Source organism: Coregonus lavaretus (genome assembly GCF_964263955.1).
Source record: "Coregonus lavaretus genome assembly, chromosome: 26".
Taxonomy (NCBI): Eukaryota; Metazoa; Chordata; class Actinopteri; order Salmoniformes; family Salmonidae; genus Coregonus; species Coregonus lavaretus.
The window spans coordinates 20,061,587-20,080,322 of NC_140013.1; the positions used below are offsets into that span (position 1 = coordinate 20,061,587).

Sequence of the window (18,736 nt, forward strand, 5' to 3'; positions counted from 1 at the left end):
GAATCAAGTCGACAATCTACTGGCAAATCCTTTTCAATCCTTGTCATATGAAGAGAAATTATATATAAAATGTTCAAGTGAGCACAGCACAACAAGGTGAGTCCAAAAATGTATTGTATGCTGCTGCATAAATGATGTAATATGCCAGGGAGATATGTACACTGTAGCTGAGAAAGTAATACTACGTGTATGTTGTGTAGTAAGCTGTTAGTAGCCCATGTGCCTCACCCTAATAATTTGGTCCCTTTATGAGCCTACTGTTTTGACTTGGTGGTGCACATATAGCCTATAGCCTGTTTTAGAGAAGTGTAATCATCAAATATTGTTAGAGCTTTCATTGTCTGCTTATATGCCCCCTTTATTTATCCTACGGTTCTGACTTGGTGTACAGGGAGAACACTGTAAGAACGGCCCATGTTCTGAATTCTGTCGCTGTACATTTCAAAAGTGCTGAACAAATAGTTATATTGACTACGTCAGTCCTAGCTCGCTCATTAATGTCTTAATCGAAATTACAGACTGCCTCTTATCCGCTCGTCGTTCCCTTATGCCATAGTTTGTACATCTCAATTGTCAGTAGAAACCACATTTGTTTAAGCAAGTCGGCCATATCAGCTATGTTTTTTAAAAAGGAAGTAAATGAGGCTGAATTAACTGTTTCGCTGCAAGACAAGGCTCCGCTGATAGCCAGGTTAAGCGGTGGTAAGGATTCACTCCATGGCGCTGAAAATAAAGTTTTGCTGTTGGGACAGCTTTATGTAGGCTGTAACAGTTTGTGGGCACCGTTTGTCACCGTTATAGTGCAATTAATGTATTGTTTAGTGTTGTGTAGTGGCTTTTCTGGCATGCATCAACAACAAAAAAATTGGGGGAGTTTGCCCCATACATGTTAGAATCGCCACTGTGTGTCGTACTTGAGGGTTGAGACTCTCCCCCACAAACTCACACACCATCTCCAACACCACGCAGAGAACGACATCTCCAAAACCCAGCCCCCAGATTCCTGTCTAACTTTATCACAGCCTCCCAAGGTCCATAAAAAGGAACAGATATGTTGTAAATATCAAAGTCCTGAAAACCTAAAACCTACTGCCTCAGACAGTAGTATTTTAGTCTTTCTTTACGCTGTAACATTTATATAGCCGTCTGCCATCCCTGGGGGCCTGTTCGCTCGCTCGCACGCACACACACACACACACACACACGTATCAGTGAAGAGACTAATTGTTGACAGGTGGCTCTAATGCCCTCCTTTGAAAATTGAGTGTGATTTATGAGTCTCTTGCTCCCCTCTCCCTCCTTTCACTGCCGCTACAAAAGCTGAACTCTTTCTCGCTCCCTCCATATTTTTTTTCTCCTTCTCTTTCATTCTTTATTTTTCCCTCTTTCACTTCCTCTGTCCCTCCTCTTTCTCCTCCCTCCCTTTCCATCTCCTTCTCTCCACTTTTTCTCTCTAGATCCAGCACGAGACAAGCTGCGGTGGCAGTACATTCCCTGGGCTTGACGTCACTCAGGCCTGGCTTGAACGTCCTTCTAACATTGTTTTAATTGTTGGGGAAGTGATCTGACAGTGGTCATTAATACAGAGCCTGGGGGAGAGAGGCCACACAAACAGAGTAGTGGGTGAGAACTAGAGGACCAGAGGGTGGGGGGGGTCTGGGGCTGACAACAGGCTAGGAAGGGAGAGGGGAAGTCAGGGCGCCACGGCTGCAGAGAGTGGGAGAGAGGGGAGAGATGGATGACTGAGGCCCTGACAGTGAGAGGGAGGGAGGGAGGGCAAACTGAGAAGATCTGCAAACAGCCTCGACCCTGAACTGTGATTTCTCTCTGAACTTGCTGATGAGTATATGTCAACAGGTGTCTGTTTGCGTATGAGTGGTTGTGTGTGCCCACGCGGTGGTGATAGTGTGTATAGTGTGTGTGCCAGCCAGGCCAGGCGGCTCTAGGGGTGTTTGACCAACAGGACCAAGGCTGTAACAGACAGGTCATAGACCCCAGCAGAACAAGGTCTACTCAGGTGACAGCTGGTCAGCGGTTGTTGTCACTTACTGGAACAGGAGCCTCTGTCTGAAGACCTGTGTGTGCTGCCACAGCCACCATATCAGCTATAGCCATGTCACAACACATGTTGCGTATTGTGGGGTTTTATGTACTGCACAATAGTAAGAGGATGAGTGAGATGTTGCACTGTGCAGGGTGCGTGTGCGTGTGTGTGTGCACGAGTGTGTGTCCTCTATCCTTACCGTGTAGTGGGGACCCCGAGGGGCTGCTGGAGAGCCCGGGGATGGGGCTGCACCTCCCTCCTCCAGCCTGCTTGCTGTTCAGTTCATTCTCTATCTCCTCCAGCCCTGCACTCTTCTGGAAGCGGGACATGCGGTTGACCACGCGGGGGGACATGTGTGTGCGGGCGCAGGGCGCGCCACCGTAGGGGTTAATGGGAAAGACGTGGGAGGTGCCACGCAGCGTGCTGATCACCACCCAGCGACTGTCCTGGCTGAAACAGATGTCCTGGACCTGGGGAAGGGGACACAGAGGGAGAGACAGAGAGACAGAGAGAGAAAGCTGATCAGCTTGTCATACGCTGACAGTAACACAATGTATAAGTAGTTGACCTTACAGCAAAATCAAACCAATGTTCTTAACGTTCTCACTGAATAGAGAATATAAGATGACCAGTTGAAAGGAGGTATCTGGAGAGTTGTTGAGGGTTTGGTGGAAATTTATTTTTAAGTATTTGGTAAAGACAGCCCAACAGTCTGTCTGCAGAAGACAATGAAGGTCTTTCGCTCAGTCTGTGGCCTCTAGAGCCACACACACAGTCAGCTCAGAGCAAACTCCAACAGATAGCATCTACACAACCATGTCAGACATGCTACAGAGAGAGACACAGAGAGAGACGGACAGACAGAAAGTGTAAAAGAGAGTCAACAGTATTCATCATCAGAAAAAGAGAGGGTTTATCTCTTCCGCTGTGAGATCTGTCTAGCTGTGTCTGTGTGTTTCATCTGTGACCATGGCACAGGTTGGCTGGGTAATTGTCCTCAGCATTTACAGTTAATGGGGCATCCTTCACATACCAGACACATACCAGTTTCTATACACAGATAAGGATGGGAGGGGTAGTTTCACCTGAGCTCTGCCTAGCCGTGATTAAAGCCAATATGGGGAAGGGGTACATTCTTGATCATGATAACATTGTCCTCTCCCCATATTTTGTAGGATACAACCTATCCAACAATAGCAGAAGTTGGGTGAAGTCTCTCACTTAATCAGACTGTGATCTGACCCAGAACATTTAGAACAGAAGTGTGTGTATGGGTGAGATGAGCAGACATGTTGTGGTATAGAGGAGACACAGTAGAGACGATGTCACACACAGACAGACATAGAAGTGTTCAAAGTGTCTCGGTCTCTATCAGTAACACTGATAAGTTAGATTAGAGATACTGTCACTTAGCAGAAACTACAATGGAATGACAGGATTCCTGAGAGAGAGAGAGAGAGAGAGAGAGAGAGAGAGAGAGAGAGAGAGAGAGAGAGAGAGAGAGAGAGAGAGAGAGAGAGAGAGAGAGAGAGAGAGAGAGAGAGAGAGAGAGAGAGAGAGTAGAAGTCGAAAGAAAAGGTATAAGGAAAAACAGACCAAAAAAGAGGTAGAAAAGGGTGCAAAAAACAACTGAAAGCTAAAAACACAACAAACAGACACCCAGAACAAGAAGAAAACCGACCAAGACAAAACACCCTGACCTGCCTGGTCACTGAGTGCACTCCAGTTTAAACTGGTTTCAAACCACCTAGGGCCCTATTACTGAGAAACCCTCCTATCGCTATCAGAGCCATGCCTGTTTACCTGGGCTGACTCTGGGTCAGTGTTGGGAGTGTGTGTGTGTGTTTGGAGCGTGTTTGGTGAGTCGGAGCGAGCCCAGCCCAGTCAGTCCAGCCAGATAAGAGCTGTGTCCACCCACCTTGCTACAGCACCATTTGCACTTCCGGCCTTGTATGCTGTGTAGGAGATAACCTCTGTGCCCTACAGCCTGCTCTCTCTCTCTCTGCTGTAGTCTCTACAGTGTTTACAACAGCAGGATCAAAGCTAGTAACACACCGCCAGGCAGCAGGACCTGCCGTTATAAGTCACACATTAACCAGCCCATTACAATCATGTGTGTGTGTGTGTGTGTCCGTGGAGGAGTTTGCGTGGGTGTGTAAGTGTGTGTGTGTGTGTGTGTGCACAAGGTCGAAGCAAAGCCTAGATCAGTGCTCTGGTCCAAACATGACACTAGTGGGACAGGCAGCTAGGGTTCAAGCGCTCCACAGATAAATATTAGTTCTGCCAAAGCAAATAGAACATCGCAAGTTGCCAACTAAAAATACAATTTTTGTCCCGGAACGGCTGCTAAGCCAAACAATTGAGAGTACATTAATAAGAGAAGAAATATCCATATAAACAGACTAAATGGGTCAAAAATACCAACAGAAATACAAGTATCCTACAAACCAATAGACCTACATATTAAATAGTTTAGCCTCCAAACTCCACTGAGCACCTGTGTTGGCCCGATAGGAGAGAACACACTAGGGTAACTTTTACCTCGGGGGACTAAACCTACAACTTGGATTGACAGAAGTGCTGCATAAACTGTTATTCTATATAACAGGCCTGCATGCTGTAGAGGGAGAATACAGGATGCTGCGTCCCTTGACTTGGGTCCGATAAATCTCCTTACAAGCCACTGAGGCTGTGTGTGTGTGTGTGTACATGCATGCGTGCGAGTGACTGAGTGTGTGTGCTCCATAAGCAAGGCCTCATCTGACATAAAGCGGCAATAGCAGCGTGAGCCACAACTTCAGAGGGAGAGCTTTAATGGTGGTCATTCCTCAAAGGAGGCTCTGCACAGCCTCACAATGTGATTAGCCGGGGAAGAGGGGAGGAAAGTTTTATGTCAAAGGGGGTCGTCCCTCCTCCTAACAACTCACAATATTCGATTTTCACCAGAGAGAGACAGCGAGGGAGACAGCGAGGGAGACAGCGAGGGAGACAGCGAGGGAGACAGCGAGGGACACAGCGAGGGAGACAGCAAGGGAGACAGCAAGGGAGACAGCGAGGGACACAGCGAGGGAGACAGCGAGGGAGACAGCGAGGGAGAGACCGAGAGAAAGACAGAGAGGGAGTGAGATTGCGAGAGAGCGCTGTTAGCTAGGGACAAGAAGAAAACATGCAGCAGCCTTTTTTATTGAATGAGCCATAGTGAATGTTGTTTGAAACTCGCCATGCCCTATTTGTCTTACAAATTGTCTCAGCTTTTGAAAATGTGTTTGCTTTGGACGGCGATGAATTGATTGGCTGGAAGGCTGTGATTCCACAGCTGTGAGGAATCTGGTGCTGCAGTCAAGTGAGAGGCAATGAGGCCTTGCTTATTTCTAAATCATCCTTCACATCAATTACAGAGCTCCCTGGGTCACACCCCACCCTGTTTGGGTTATTATCCCCTCACACGCACACACACAAACACTCAACTCACATCATCCAGCCTAATAGTGTTTTACCCTTCCTAACAATGTAATGAGGAAATTACATTTAAGCTTTAGTGGTCACACACAAGCACACGTTTCCCCCATGTACTACTTGAACCTGTGAGGCCATGCTACAGAACTGTGTCTGATCAGAGCCATCCAACTACTCTTCCTTTCACTGTACAGTCTGATGAAGCCCAGTGTTGTCTATCTGACAGTGTTTAGACACAACACAGGCAAACATACACTCCAGCAGATCAAAGGCTTGGTTTAAATGCTACGGCCAGAGCGCACTCAGTAAACAGCTATGGGTGGCCCTGTTCAGAAACCACCTCAGTGCTGAATTCCTAAATTGTGGATTATTTACAGGCGATAAGTAGGCCTATATCAAATGATTTCAGAAGTGTCAGTGAGTGTATGATGAATATTAGGTGTGTATATTTTTTATTTTTTATTTAACCTTTATTTAACTAGGCAAGTCAGTTAAGAACAAATTCTTATTTACAATGACGGCCTACACCGGCCAAACCCGGACGACGCTGGGCCAATTGTGCGCTGCCCTATGGGACTCCCAATCAAGGCCAGTTGTGATACAGCCTGGAATCGAACCAGGGGGTCTGTAGTGACGCCTCAAGCACTGAGATGCAGTGCCTTAGACCGCTGCGCCACTCGGGAGTGCCTTGCAAAAGTATTCATCCCCCTTGGCGTTTTTCCTATTTTGTTGCATTACAACCTGTAATTTAAATTGATTTTTATTTGGATTTCATGTAATAGACATACACAAAATAGTCCAAATTGGTGAAGTGAAATGAATTTCAAAATATTCTAAAAAATAAATGGTGCGGAAAAGTGGTGCGTGCATATGCATTCACCCCCTTTGCTATGAAGCCCCTAAATAAGATCTGGTGCAACCAATTACCTTCAGAAGTCACATAATTAGTTAAATAAAGTCCACCTGTGTGAAATCTAACTTTCACATGGTCTGTCACATGATCTCAGTATATATACACCTGTTCTGAAAGGCCCCAGAGTCTGCGATGCCTCTAAGCAAGGGGCACCACGAAGCAAGCGGCACCATGAAGACCAAGGAGCTCTGCAAACAGGTCAGGGACAATGTTGTGGAGAAGTACAGATCAGGGTTGGGTTATAAAAAAATATCTGAAACTTTGAACATCCCACGGAGCACCATTAAATCCATTATTTAAAAATGTGAAAGAATATGGCACCACAACAAACCTGCCAAGAGAGAGCCGCCCACCAAAACTCACGGACCAGGCAAGGAGAGCATTAATCAGAGAAGCAACAAAGAGACCAAAGATAACCCTGAAGGAGCTGCAAAGCTCCACAGCGGAGATTGGAGTATCTGTCTATAGGACCACTTTAAGCCATACACTCCACAGAGCTGGGCTTTATGGAAGAGTGGCCAGAAAAAAGCCATTGGTTAAAGAAAAAAATAAGCAAACATGTTTGGTGTTCGCCAAAAGCCATGTGGGAGACTCCCCAAACATATGGAAGAAGGTACTCTGGTCAGATGAGACTAAAATTGAGCTTTCTGGCCATCAAGGAAAACGCTATGTCTGGCGCAAACCCAACACCTCTCATCACCCCGAGAACACCATCCCCACAGTGAAGCATGGTGGTGGCAGCATCATGCTGTGGGGATGTTTTTCATCGGCAGGGACTGGGAAACTGGTCAGAAATGAAGGAATGATGGATGGCGCTAAATACAGGGAAATTCTTGAGGGAAACCTGTTTCAGTCTTCCAGAGATTTGAGACTGGGAGGGAGGTTCACCTTCCAGCAGGACAATGACCCTAAGCATACTGCTAAAGCAACACTCGAGTAGTTTAAGGGGAAACATTTAAATGTCTTGGAATGGCCTAGTCAAAGCCCAGACCTCAATCCAATTGAGAGTCTGTGGTATGACTTAAAGATTGCTGTACACCAGCGGAACCCATCCAACTTGAAGGAGCTGGAGCAGTTTTGCCTTGAAGAATGGGCAAAGTTTATAGAGACATACAGTGGGGGAAAAAAGTATTTAGTCAGCCACCAATTGTGCAAGTTCTCCCACTTAAAAAGATGAGAGGCCTGTAATTTTCATCATTGGTACACGTCAACTATGACAGACAAAATGAGAAGAAAAAAATCCAGAAAATCACATTGTAGGATTTTTAATGAATTTATTTGCAAATTATGGTGGAAAATAAGTATTTGGTCAATAACAAAAGTTTCTCAACACTTTGTTATTTACCCTTTGTTGGCAATGACACAGCTCAAACGTTTTCTGTAAGTCTTCACAAGGTTTTCACACACTGTTGCTGGTATTTTGGCCCATTCCTCCATGCAGATCTCCTCTAGAGCAGTGATGTTTTGGGGCTGTTGCTGGGCAACACGGACTTTCAACTCCCTCCAAAGATTTTCTATGGGGTTGAGATCTGGAGACTGGCTAGGCCACTCCAGGACCTTGAAATGCTTCTTACGAAGCCACTCCTTCGTTGCCCGGGCGGTGTGTTTGGGATCATTGTCATGCTGAAAGACCCAGCCACGTTTCATCTTCAATGCCCTTGCTGATTGGTCTTATTTCTTGTTTGTATCACAATAAAAAATATTTTGCATCTTCAAAGTGGTAGGCATGTTGTGTAAATCAAATGATACAAACCCCCAAAAAATCAATTTTAATTCCAGGTTGTAAGGCAACAAAATAGGAAAAATGCCAAGGGGGTGAATACTTTCGCAAGCCACTGTAGGTGTGTGTATTACCTTGGCCTCAGTCTCGCCGCGGTGCAGTGTGTAGAGGTGGTGGACAGCAGACTGGTTGGAGGCCCAGGGGTGTGTAAGGACCTGGAACACATGGAAGTCATGGCCCAGGGTGTCTGCAGTCACCAGCAGCATACCTGGAGACAGAGAGACAACATGGACATTAACACACACACACACACACTGTAATACATAACCATTGGTAGAGCCCTATTCTTCATATCCAAGAGTTATTCAGGAGGATTTAGTATATTGCGCAAAACTGTTTTATTTCCAACAGTAATAAATATAAACTCTAAACCCCGTATGAAATATTTCAGAATATTATCCAGACCAGTAGTGTACTGGCCAATAAAGAGATTAAATGTACTGTAGAAATTACAAATGTCAGTATTTGATATTTATTAGTGCACATTAGTGTGCATACAAACCAGTACCAAAAAACGACTATTTCATTCACTGTAGAGCAATAGAGAAATTTCAGTCAAAAACTGGGCAGACGTATTTAGCTGTTAATAAAACCTTTGAACCGTGCAGAACCCGACAACCCCTTCAAAGTTGGACCTATCAGCCCCACCATGCCGGTACACAAACAAACCACCCTATTAAAACAGACCAGCTATCGTTTGTCACTGTCGTAAAACGCTTCCTTATCCCCCACATCATAATTTGTTCTCCAGTCGCAACCATAGCCTTATAACTATGTATTCTTTCTAGGGACTGGGAGGAGTGTGTGTGTGTGTGTGTGTATGTCCGTCATAACACACGACCACAGCCCAGCTCGTATGTAACCTCCGATGACAGGCCCATTCATTTCTAGCAGTTTTATTTGAAGTTTGTTAAACTGCAGAAAGTATAGGCCTTTACTGTAAACAACACACTCAACAAACCACACCAGAACAAACCAGATCTAAACCCAGATCACAGGCAGCCCAGGACAGAATCTTTATATTTCTACCAAAAACATAAAAAGTGCAATAACTCAAAACGTTAGCCCTTTAGCTCAAACTGAAAAGTGTGTGATCCGAGAAATGGTGCCAAATTTTTTACTTCGAAGCCTCCGAACCCGAAGCCTCACAGCCATAATTTGACAGGAGAATAATTAGTGATTTTCCTTCGCTGGATCTTTTCTGTGGTGGTTGCAATAAGTTTGTAATTAGCGGGCAATCTTTATTGGGTGGCATGTCAAATGTAAAAGAGGAGGATGGAATGGCACGAGATTAAAATAATCCAGCGACACATGCAAGAGGGATGAAGAAGAAAAAGGTATGTAGGCTAGATGAGCTCACACACACTGCTTTTAGACCTCACAGATTGCTTCCCAAATGGCATCCTATTTCCTTTATAGTGCCCAACTGACTAGGGCCCAGGAAATAGGGTTCCATTTAGGATGCACCCAGTTTCCACCTTTATCCAACAGTAGCCATGTAATAGGGTGAGGTAAAGAGGCGAGGAGAAGAAGGGACGTAGAGTAAGTGTGATGGAGGGAGCCGAAAAGAAGGAGTCAAAGAGGGGGATATTGGAAGGACATTTTTTTTTAAAGAAGAGAAGAGAAACAGAGCAGGCCAGGCATTAGACGGCGGTTTAGCTATTCATGCTGTATCAGAAGTGAAGACCAAACCAAAGCTGGAAGCTCAGGGCCCTGGCCATAAACTAAACCCACGCCCCAAATGAGGTGCCAAGCCACAAGAACCATTTGCGTCAACTGGGAATACATGGAAAAGAAGGGCCCTTCTAATTATAGAGTCTGGAAACGGAAGCGCAGGGTGATTAGGAGTTAAGGCGCTGCGCTCTGTTTATCTGGGAGCTTCCTCTCTCCCTCTCCCAGCCACCCTCTTCTCCCTCCTTTCTTTCTTCTTCTCCCTCCATGGCCCAAGCCGCCCAGCACGTCTCCCTCCCTCCTTCCCTCCCTGGCTCGCCACGGGCTTTGACAGATGAGGCTTGGCGAGGCTGGCCAGGACATGACTTCTTGCTGATGGTACACTCTGTACTCCAAAAAGGCACCCGGCCGGAGTGGAAGCGCCCAGGGTTGGGGCTTTTGTGGCCTTGTTGAAATCCAGGCCCTCGCCGAGAGGCGTCAGACGGTTAGGCCGCGGGAAGCCCAAATTAAAAAGCAGCGTTCCTGGTCGGCGGTGTGAGAGCCGCCCGCTGCAGCTGGAAACCTGACGCTGTTGGAGCTCTGTTTGACACGTCCTATTTATAACACCTCAACCTCTTCATTCTCTGAGGCATCAGTGTTATTTACAACGATTTGTATGAAAACGGGCTGGCTTTCCTGGCACACACACAAACACCCAAACCGACTGGTCGGCGAGAGAACCTCTAATTTGCCACATGTGAGACGTGAGTCTGCGTGAAGGGCCGCTGCCAGACTGCGAGTGAATGAGCAAGCCGGTGATAAAATAATTTACATAAATATCATCTCTCCCTTTCGCTCTCCCTCTCTCTTCGTTGGAAAGAAGGCCTGTGCCCCAAAACTTCTCCTTGTCATGTTTTGCTGCAGCCTTTGTCACGTCTCAAAACGTATAAACAGAAAACATCTGCTCAATCCCATTAATAGTGCATGGATGTTTCATTTCCAAAGTGGCTGGGACTTTTCTTTCTGGACAAAAGCAGATGAGGAGAGAGGAGGGAGACGGAGGGAGGGAGGGCAGCCAGTGATGAGGTCTCCCACTTGGCAGCACAAAGGGCCGCAACAAAACTAGTCCCCTCTCTAATTAACAACACTTGGCTCCAGAACCTTTGAAAACGGGGAAATGTCAAATTCTAACCATGTGGAGTTAGAAAAAGTTAAGAGGACACTGGGGAATCGGGTCCGGTCAGCTCTGGTGTAGGAGACGCATACACTTCTGAGCAAATGAGCACAACATGCATCATACGGAGTCTTTGTCTTCAGGGCTGGCGGTGGGGCTGGTGATGAGAGACTGCCAGGCAGTGTGTGTATGTGCGCGTTTCTCTGTGTCCTGTATTTGTGTGTGACTAAGTGTGTATACAGTATGTGTGTGGTGTGTCAGTTAATGACTGTGTGCGGGTTTGTCAGTGTACTGTATATGTGTGTACTGTGTGCCCGTGTGTCCATGTGTATGGCGGTCTCGTTCGGCTGCGTCCATGCTGGGCTTTTCGAGGTGTTTATGATAGTGGTGGAAAACACACAGGGGCGCAGTAAAAACTAAAGTGGGCCCCGGCATGACAGACTGACATCAAAGCTGCACACTCAGACCAGACCGGCCAGAGCTCACTGGGTCCTGAGGCTAGCCTGCCTACATTCCTCCCTACATTTCTTTCTCTCGCTGTCTCTACCTCTCTCTCTCTCTCCTTCCCTCTCTCCCTCACATCAAGATAACCAGGATAGGGGGTGGAGGGGGGTGGGAGGCTAACACTCACCCAATGGGTCACCATGCGGTCAATAAGTTGTTAATGTTTTACAGGCAAAAAGTGAAATCTTCTGAAGCTTAACCTGTTCAATTCCATCATAAAGTCAAGTGGGCCCTTTTTTTAATGAACTCTTTCACTGAGCCTGTTGCTGTTCATGTTGTAGTGAGTGGCACAGGGCCTAGCATTGCGAATGGGCTATGAATCACACTAAAGCTGGATTGAGGGATGAAGGGATAGTGGGATGAAGGAAAAAAGGGATTGAGGGATTGGCTGAAAGTGTCTCCAAATCAAATTAAAATGTTATTTGTCACATGCGCCGAATACAAAAGTGAAACAATGAAATGCTTACTTACAAGCCCTTAACCAACAATGCAGTTTTAAGAAAAATAAGTGTTAGGTAAAAAATAGATAAGTAAAAAATAAAAATAATTAAAGAGCAGCAGTAAAATAACATTAGCGAGGCTATATACAGGGGGTACCGGTACAGAGTGAATGTGCGGGGGCACAGGTTAGTCGAGGTAATTGAGGTAATATGTACATGTAGGTAGAGTTAAAGTGACTATGCATAGATAATAAACAGAGATTAGCAGCAGCGTAAAAGAGGGGGAGGGGGGGGGGAGGGGGTGCAAATAGTCCGGGTAGCCATTTGATTAGCTGTTCAGGAGTCTTATGGCTTGGGGGTAGAAGCTGTTAACATTTACATTTTAGTCATTTAGCAGACGCTCTTATCCAGAGCGACTTACAGGAGCAATTAGGGTTAAGTGCCTTGCTCAAGGGCACATTTACGTCATTTAGCAGACGCTCTTATCCAGAGCGACTCACCAATTGGTGCGTTCACCCTATAGCCAGTGGGATAACCACTTTACAATTTTTTTTTGGGGGGGGGGGGGGGGGGTAGAAGGATTACTTTATCCTATCCCAGGTATTCCTTAAAGAGGTGGGGTTTCAAATGCCTCCGGAAGGTGGTGAGTGACTCCGCTGTCCTGGCGTCGTGAGGGAGCTTGTTCCACCATTGGGGTGCCAGAGCAGCGAACAGTTTTGACTGGGCTGAGCGGGAACTATGCTTCCGCAGAGGAAGGGGAGCCAGCAGGCCAGAGGTGGATGAACGCAATGCCCTCGTTTGGGTGTAGGGACTGATCAGAGCCCGAAGGTACAGAGGTGCCGTTCCCCTCACTGCTCCATAGGCAAGCACCATGGTCTTGTAGCGGATGCGAGCTTCAACTGGAAGCCAGTGGAGTGTGCGGAGGAGGGGGGTGACGTGAGAGAACTTGGGAAGGTTGAACACCAGACGGGCTGCGGCATTCTGGATGAGTTGTAGGGGTTTAATGGCACAGGCAGGGAGGCCAGCCAACAGCGAAGCCTGTTAAGAAGCCTTTTGGACCTAGACTTGGCACTCCGGTGCCGCTTGCCGTGCGGTAGCAGAGAGAACAGTCTATGACTAGGGTGGCTGCAGTCTGACAATTTTTAGGGCCTTCCTCTGACACCGCCTGGTATAGAGGTCCTGGATGTCAGGAAGCTTGGCCCCAGTGATGTACACACTACCCTCTGAAACGCTGTCAATGCCCTCCCTGACCACTGGCCACTGGGAAGACCAGTGCAGATTCCATCAAGCCGACGGGCAAGGTGGAGGGAGGAGGAACATACCCTGGCTTAGCCTTGGCTCTCACCACCACCACTGCCGATTCCTCACAGTATTATGTGGTCAGGTAAGTAGCTTTATTTCTGTTGGGTACCAGAAAGGGACATGGGCTGTGTCCCAAATTGCACCTTATTCCCAACGTAGTGCAATACTTTTGACCAGAGCCCTGGGAATGAAATGGGAAAAATATAATTTTGGGAAATTACTTTAAAAGGGGAGGAGAGGGTATCGCTTGCTGAGTTTAAAGCTCTGATAGAAGATAATGTTGTTGACCATTGTGATTGTTTTTAATGTAGCTATTGTATTGTGCTCGTATTGTATGTACCCGCTGACTACTTCCTGCCAACCTCTTGCAAGGTCCCCTGGCAAAAGAGGTTTCTAACCTTAAGGGTCTTTTCCTGGTTAAATAAAGGTACACTATATAGGTAATAGGGTGCCATTTGAGATGCACCCATAGAGTGTAGCACTGTGCCATAGAGCCCCAGAGCAGAGTAGAGCAGACCAGACCAGAGTAGAGCAGACCAGACCAGAGTAGAGCAGACCAGACCAGAGTAGAGCAGACCAGAGCAGAGTAGAGCAGACCAGAGTAGAGCAGACCAGACCAGAGTAGAGCAGACCAGACCAGAGTAGAGCAGACCAGACCAGAGTAGAGCAGACCAGAGCAGAATAGAGCAGACCAGACCAGAGTAGAGCAGACCAGACCAGAGTAGAGCAGACCAGACCAGAGTAGAGCAGACCAGAGCAGAGTAGAGCAGACCAGAGTAGAGCAGACCAGACCAGAGTAGAGCAGACCAGACCAGAGTAGAGCAGACAAGACCAGAGTAGAGCAGACCAGAGCAGAATAGAGCAGACCAGAGCAGAATAGAGCATGGCACAGTGCTACACTGCTGCGGCCGCTCTGGCTTGGACTGGTTTCTCCAACACTCTTAACTCCATAAACCACATCCACAATCCAACTGAGGGGCGAAGGAGGGAGGGAGAGATGGAGGGAGAGAGAGATGGAGGAAACAAGTTATTATGGTTCATTTGATCTACAGTGGAGTGAAACTGAGGAGTGTTTTTCTATCTGCTTCACAGCCAGACCACCAGTGAGCTGAGCAGCTCTCCCTCGCTCTCAGATATTAATAGATTGAAAATGGCTGACTAACCATCGCCAACAGGCAGCAATTAGCTTAATATTAAGATGGTTGACTCTTTCTTTCTGTTCTTTACAAGGTGAAACCTGCCCCTTTCAAGTCATGCCGACTCACTTACAGAGGGAGGAGTGTGCTGCCCGCAGTCAAGTTCATGAAGCGTGGCGGGGGCAGAAGTGAGATGTTGGAGTTAGTCTACGTCCCAATGGGCCCTGGTCAAAAGTAGTGCACTATATAGGGAATAGGGTGCCATTTGAGCTGAATCCTTATACAGTACTTTATGTCCACCCTGTTCAACTAAGAGAACTCAAACTAAATCCATCGGCACTATTATGGGGAACGCTTATATATTCACACTTTCCTCCACAAATGAAGAGAAGTTAGCGCCTTCTGTTAGTCAATGTGCTGAATGTACTGCAAATTCAAACATTCTAAATCCATCGTCAGCATATGGAACATTTACATCTTTGTACTTCCCTTCCCTGGCCCAAATGAAGAAGTTAGCTCCTTCTTTCTACCGCAAACACAAAACATTCCTAAATCAATCATGACTAAACCTCACTTCATGGTACATTAATAACCCTATGGGCCCTGGTCAAAAGTAGTGCACTATAAAGGGAATAGGGTGTCATTTGGGACACACTTTGTTATTTTATTCCTGCCTCTGTCTGGGTTTCGGTCATAACAGGCAGACAGATAAAACACATTCTCCCAGCAGCTTAGAGGCCAGGCTATAACAGCAGCCTTTTGTTGTCATGTTTAAAAGCCCCCAAACAAATTGGTCAGACTCCGAGCACAATCTGCAGATAAAGAGAGAGAGGGACTGTGGAGTGAGGGAGGGAGAGAGAGGACTGATGAAAAGCTTTAATCCGTTTCTCTGAAAACAGACAGTGGGTTGTAATCTCTAACCCCCATTTAAATGTTGTCTTTTATTTCTCAGAGTGTTTCTGTTAACTAATGAATCCCCTCAAACATTCGCCGCCGCAGATAAGATTTCACGCTGCTCTGTGGTGCCTGCCGGTGACGGAAGGGGGTTTGGAGGGGAGGTACAAGGAGAGGCTCTTTGAACAATTTGTTTGTGTGTTTAATGGATCTTGTGAACACAGTACCAAATACAGTATGTCTACAAAGTGGACTTCAATTCTGTGAAACATAAAGCCCCAATTTAGAGGAACAGATCAGAACCCGCCCCACACTATAAAAACTTACACACAGCGTTGCGTGTTGCCGTGTGTGTGGGATGTGGATGACTCAACAGCAGAGCCCGAGGTGTCTGGACTGTGTGGGATGGGGGGTTTGGGGATTTGGAGTGGGGGCGTGGTCTGAAGTTTCCACTGAGACCTTGAGCACGGTCGGTCGGTCTCTGGCCTAGCCAGCCCTCTCTCCTCTCCCTATCTCTATTTCTCTCTTCCTCCTCTCTCTCTCCCCCTTTCCTCTGATCTCCTTGTGGTTTTACAGCCCAGGTCTGAGGTCCTGACTTCCCAAGATGGTGCCGCTGCTTTTTACCACCTAGTATGGAAACACCATAAAAACATCCACAGGCAGGCAGCGGTGGCTTTACAGCGTCTTGGACAAACAGTAGGAGAGCGTCAGCAAGGCCGACGTCCAACCGGCCATAAGGGGAGGCCTAGCATAGGTCTGATAGCTCTGCAAATTCATCAGGCACTTAAGACTACACTGTACACATACCACACACACACACACACACACACACAGCACACCGTACACACATACTACATGCACTCTGTACGCGAGAGCAGAGGACAATTAATTGTTACAGCTATGTATCCAATTTCCGTAGCCTTTCATTACAGTACTGTAGACGACCTCTTCTAAACAAAACTGACCCAGGAAGGAGTGTGCGACATTATTTTTTTCATGAGCCAAAAGCTGAAAGCACAATAGTTTGCTAGCAGGCTGGCTGCAGTTGGACAGACGGTAGACAGTCACAGTGGGAATTCCACAACAGATCTCTAGAATATACAAAATCATTACCCTGGGAGATTTTAACAGCTCAAAACTGAGATTGAGGGATGTAAATGAGAGAGGCAGAGGGAAAAGTAAAGAGAAAGTGAGTGAGCGTGACGGAGAGAGAGAAACAGAAAGCAAGATTGATAGAGAGAGAGCGAAAGGAAGAGAATTATAAAGATTATAAAAGAGCTCGCTGCGGGAAAAATCATCAGCTTTACCTAATTCCATTATGACATGGAGCTCATGCAGCCAGAAGGACAGTGGCGCTTTACTAAAGCCATGATTCCTTGGGCGTGTCGTGGGCAGGTGTGTGTGCGGGGGGGGCAGGAAAGCAGGAAAGGGCACCAGCGACTGGCTGACCCCATGGGGGTTTAATCCTCTGTGATTGGTCCATGGTGGACGGACAGCCCTACAGAATCACAAGGGATTCTGAGAACTGTGTGACATGGTGCTAAAAAGCACAAATACAGATATGGATGGCACACACAAGCATGCACCCGCACACAGCTGCGGATCTTGCTAAATGAGAGTGGTCAAAAAGGCAACTGAAAATAAAGTGAAAGCACCAATTCACATAACACGAAGATACATCCACGAGGGGATTGCTAATTGCTAGCGTGTGTGTGAAGACACAGCTCGTTGCAGGCTAAATGAGTGGGCTGGGGGTGTGGAGGCTGTCTCCTTTGGGGTGTTTCCCTCGTGTTCAGCCTGTGTGGTGTGGGTTAGATGGGTGTTGGGGTGAAGGCCCGACTCTCTCTCACACATCAATGAGTTGTAAGGAGTTATGACACCACAGTGACTCTTCTTCATGACACACAGCTGCATGGCACTTTCCATGTTTCTATCCTCAACTCACCAGGCTATTCATCATGATGCAGTGTTAGTAAACATGGGCTGTGCTTTACTGGGCTATGGCGGTGTGGCTGGACATGAGTTCTAGCCTCGTTTACCAAGGCTTTGTAGATATTTAAGAGGTGTGAGGTTAGTTAGGCGAGCGAATAAGGTTTGTAGAACAGTAACATTATGTTTAGGTTCAGTGTGTGTCGTTGTGTGTGTGTGTGTGTCTCTTTAAGAGCGGTTGTGAGGTTGAGTTCCTGTAAATGAGCGAGCAGCGCTGAACTAATCTTCCATGGAGGAACAGATTCCAAGATTCTTATCAGTGGTGTGATTGAGAATAATTACAGACAGCAAGAAAGAGAGAGAGAGTCTCTCCTGTCCAACCACCCAATCATACACTGCACACAGCCTTACTGACGCCATCACACTTTAATCAAACCACCCTCCACACACACAGTTTCACAGGCCCTACCATTAAAACATTAATGTCACTTTGACCTTGGGCTTCTCAGCTAATAATCAAGTCAAGATGATGTGAAGTGCGAGGGGTAAGAGGTGAAGGAGAGACAGGCTGTAGTGAAAGGGTGAAGGAGAGGAGGGAGGTGAATAAAACCGCTTACAGCTGTTAAAGGGTGTGTGTGTGTGTGTGTAGCTTCACAACTGCCTTCAACAGAGAAGCATCCTATCCTCTAATTACCCCACTAGGAATAGAACCTCTGAACGCCACACAGCCAGGACAGGGTGCCAGACCAGTCACCCTATAACCACTCTGCTGTCTCTGTAGTCACTCCAACATACACAAGCAGTTCTATGGGGTTTGTTGCGTCATGCTTCTTGGGTAGGACTTGTTGGGCTTTCCAGGACCAGTCACTGAGCTGTCGAGTCATAGCATTGTTTCATACTGGCTCTGGTGGTTTTTGGGGTTGACTTGACCACTGTTAGAAGGAGCCATGGTACTGAAGGCCCTAGGGTAGAGAGATTTGTCTTTATTATCTACTCTCTTCCTTTCGCTCGCTCTCTGTGCAGTTAATTCAGGGCAAGCTGAGACTGCGAGTCACCCGGGATTGCAGGCCAATCAAGACCAAGAGGCTCCCCTCGCTGTCTGATACTCTAAAGCAGTCGGCTTTAGAGACCAATGTGGTAGTTGTTTTGATCATGAGGCTTAATGATGAAAGGCTCCAAAATTACAGCATGGAAGTGGGGAGGACTATGCAGCTACTCCGCGCATACACACACACACACACACACACACACACACACACACACACACACTCACCCTGACCTCATTAAGGGAAAAAAAGAGAAAGAAACATGGCTCTTGCAGTTACTTTTACTTTTCGGGTTGCCCCGACAACGTCATATTTCAAAACACTTAGGGTCTTTCAGATTTGGGAAGGCATAAATGAGGTGGCAACGCACACATGTGGTGATGGAGGGGGGGGGGGGGGGGGGGGGGGTGTTTGAAGTGGACAATTGGGACGCAGCCACTGTGTATATTCAGTGTGTTACACTTGACA

General features: G+C 46.9%; 1 protein-coding gene across 4 annotated transcripts in view; it reads right to left on the minus strand.

Moving 5' to 3' along the window:
• Positions 1-18,736, minus strand: part of LOC311102275 (BCAS3 microtubule associated cell migration factor-like) — a 246,679-nt gene that overhangs the window by 175,568 nt on the left and 52,375 nt on the right. For all 4 annotated transcript variants that reach the window (XM_084143565.1, XM_084143563.1, XM_084143562.1 and 1 more), the window contains exons 14-15: positions 8,268-8,401; positions 2,244-2,514 (exon numbers count right to left, since the gene is read on the minus strand). In XM_084143565.1, the coding sequence (XP_083999691.1) occupies positions 2,244-2,514; positions 8,268-8,401 (405 nt within the window). The remainder of the gene's footprint in view (positions 1-2,243; positions 2,515-8,267; positions 8,402-18,736) is intronic.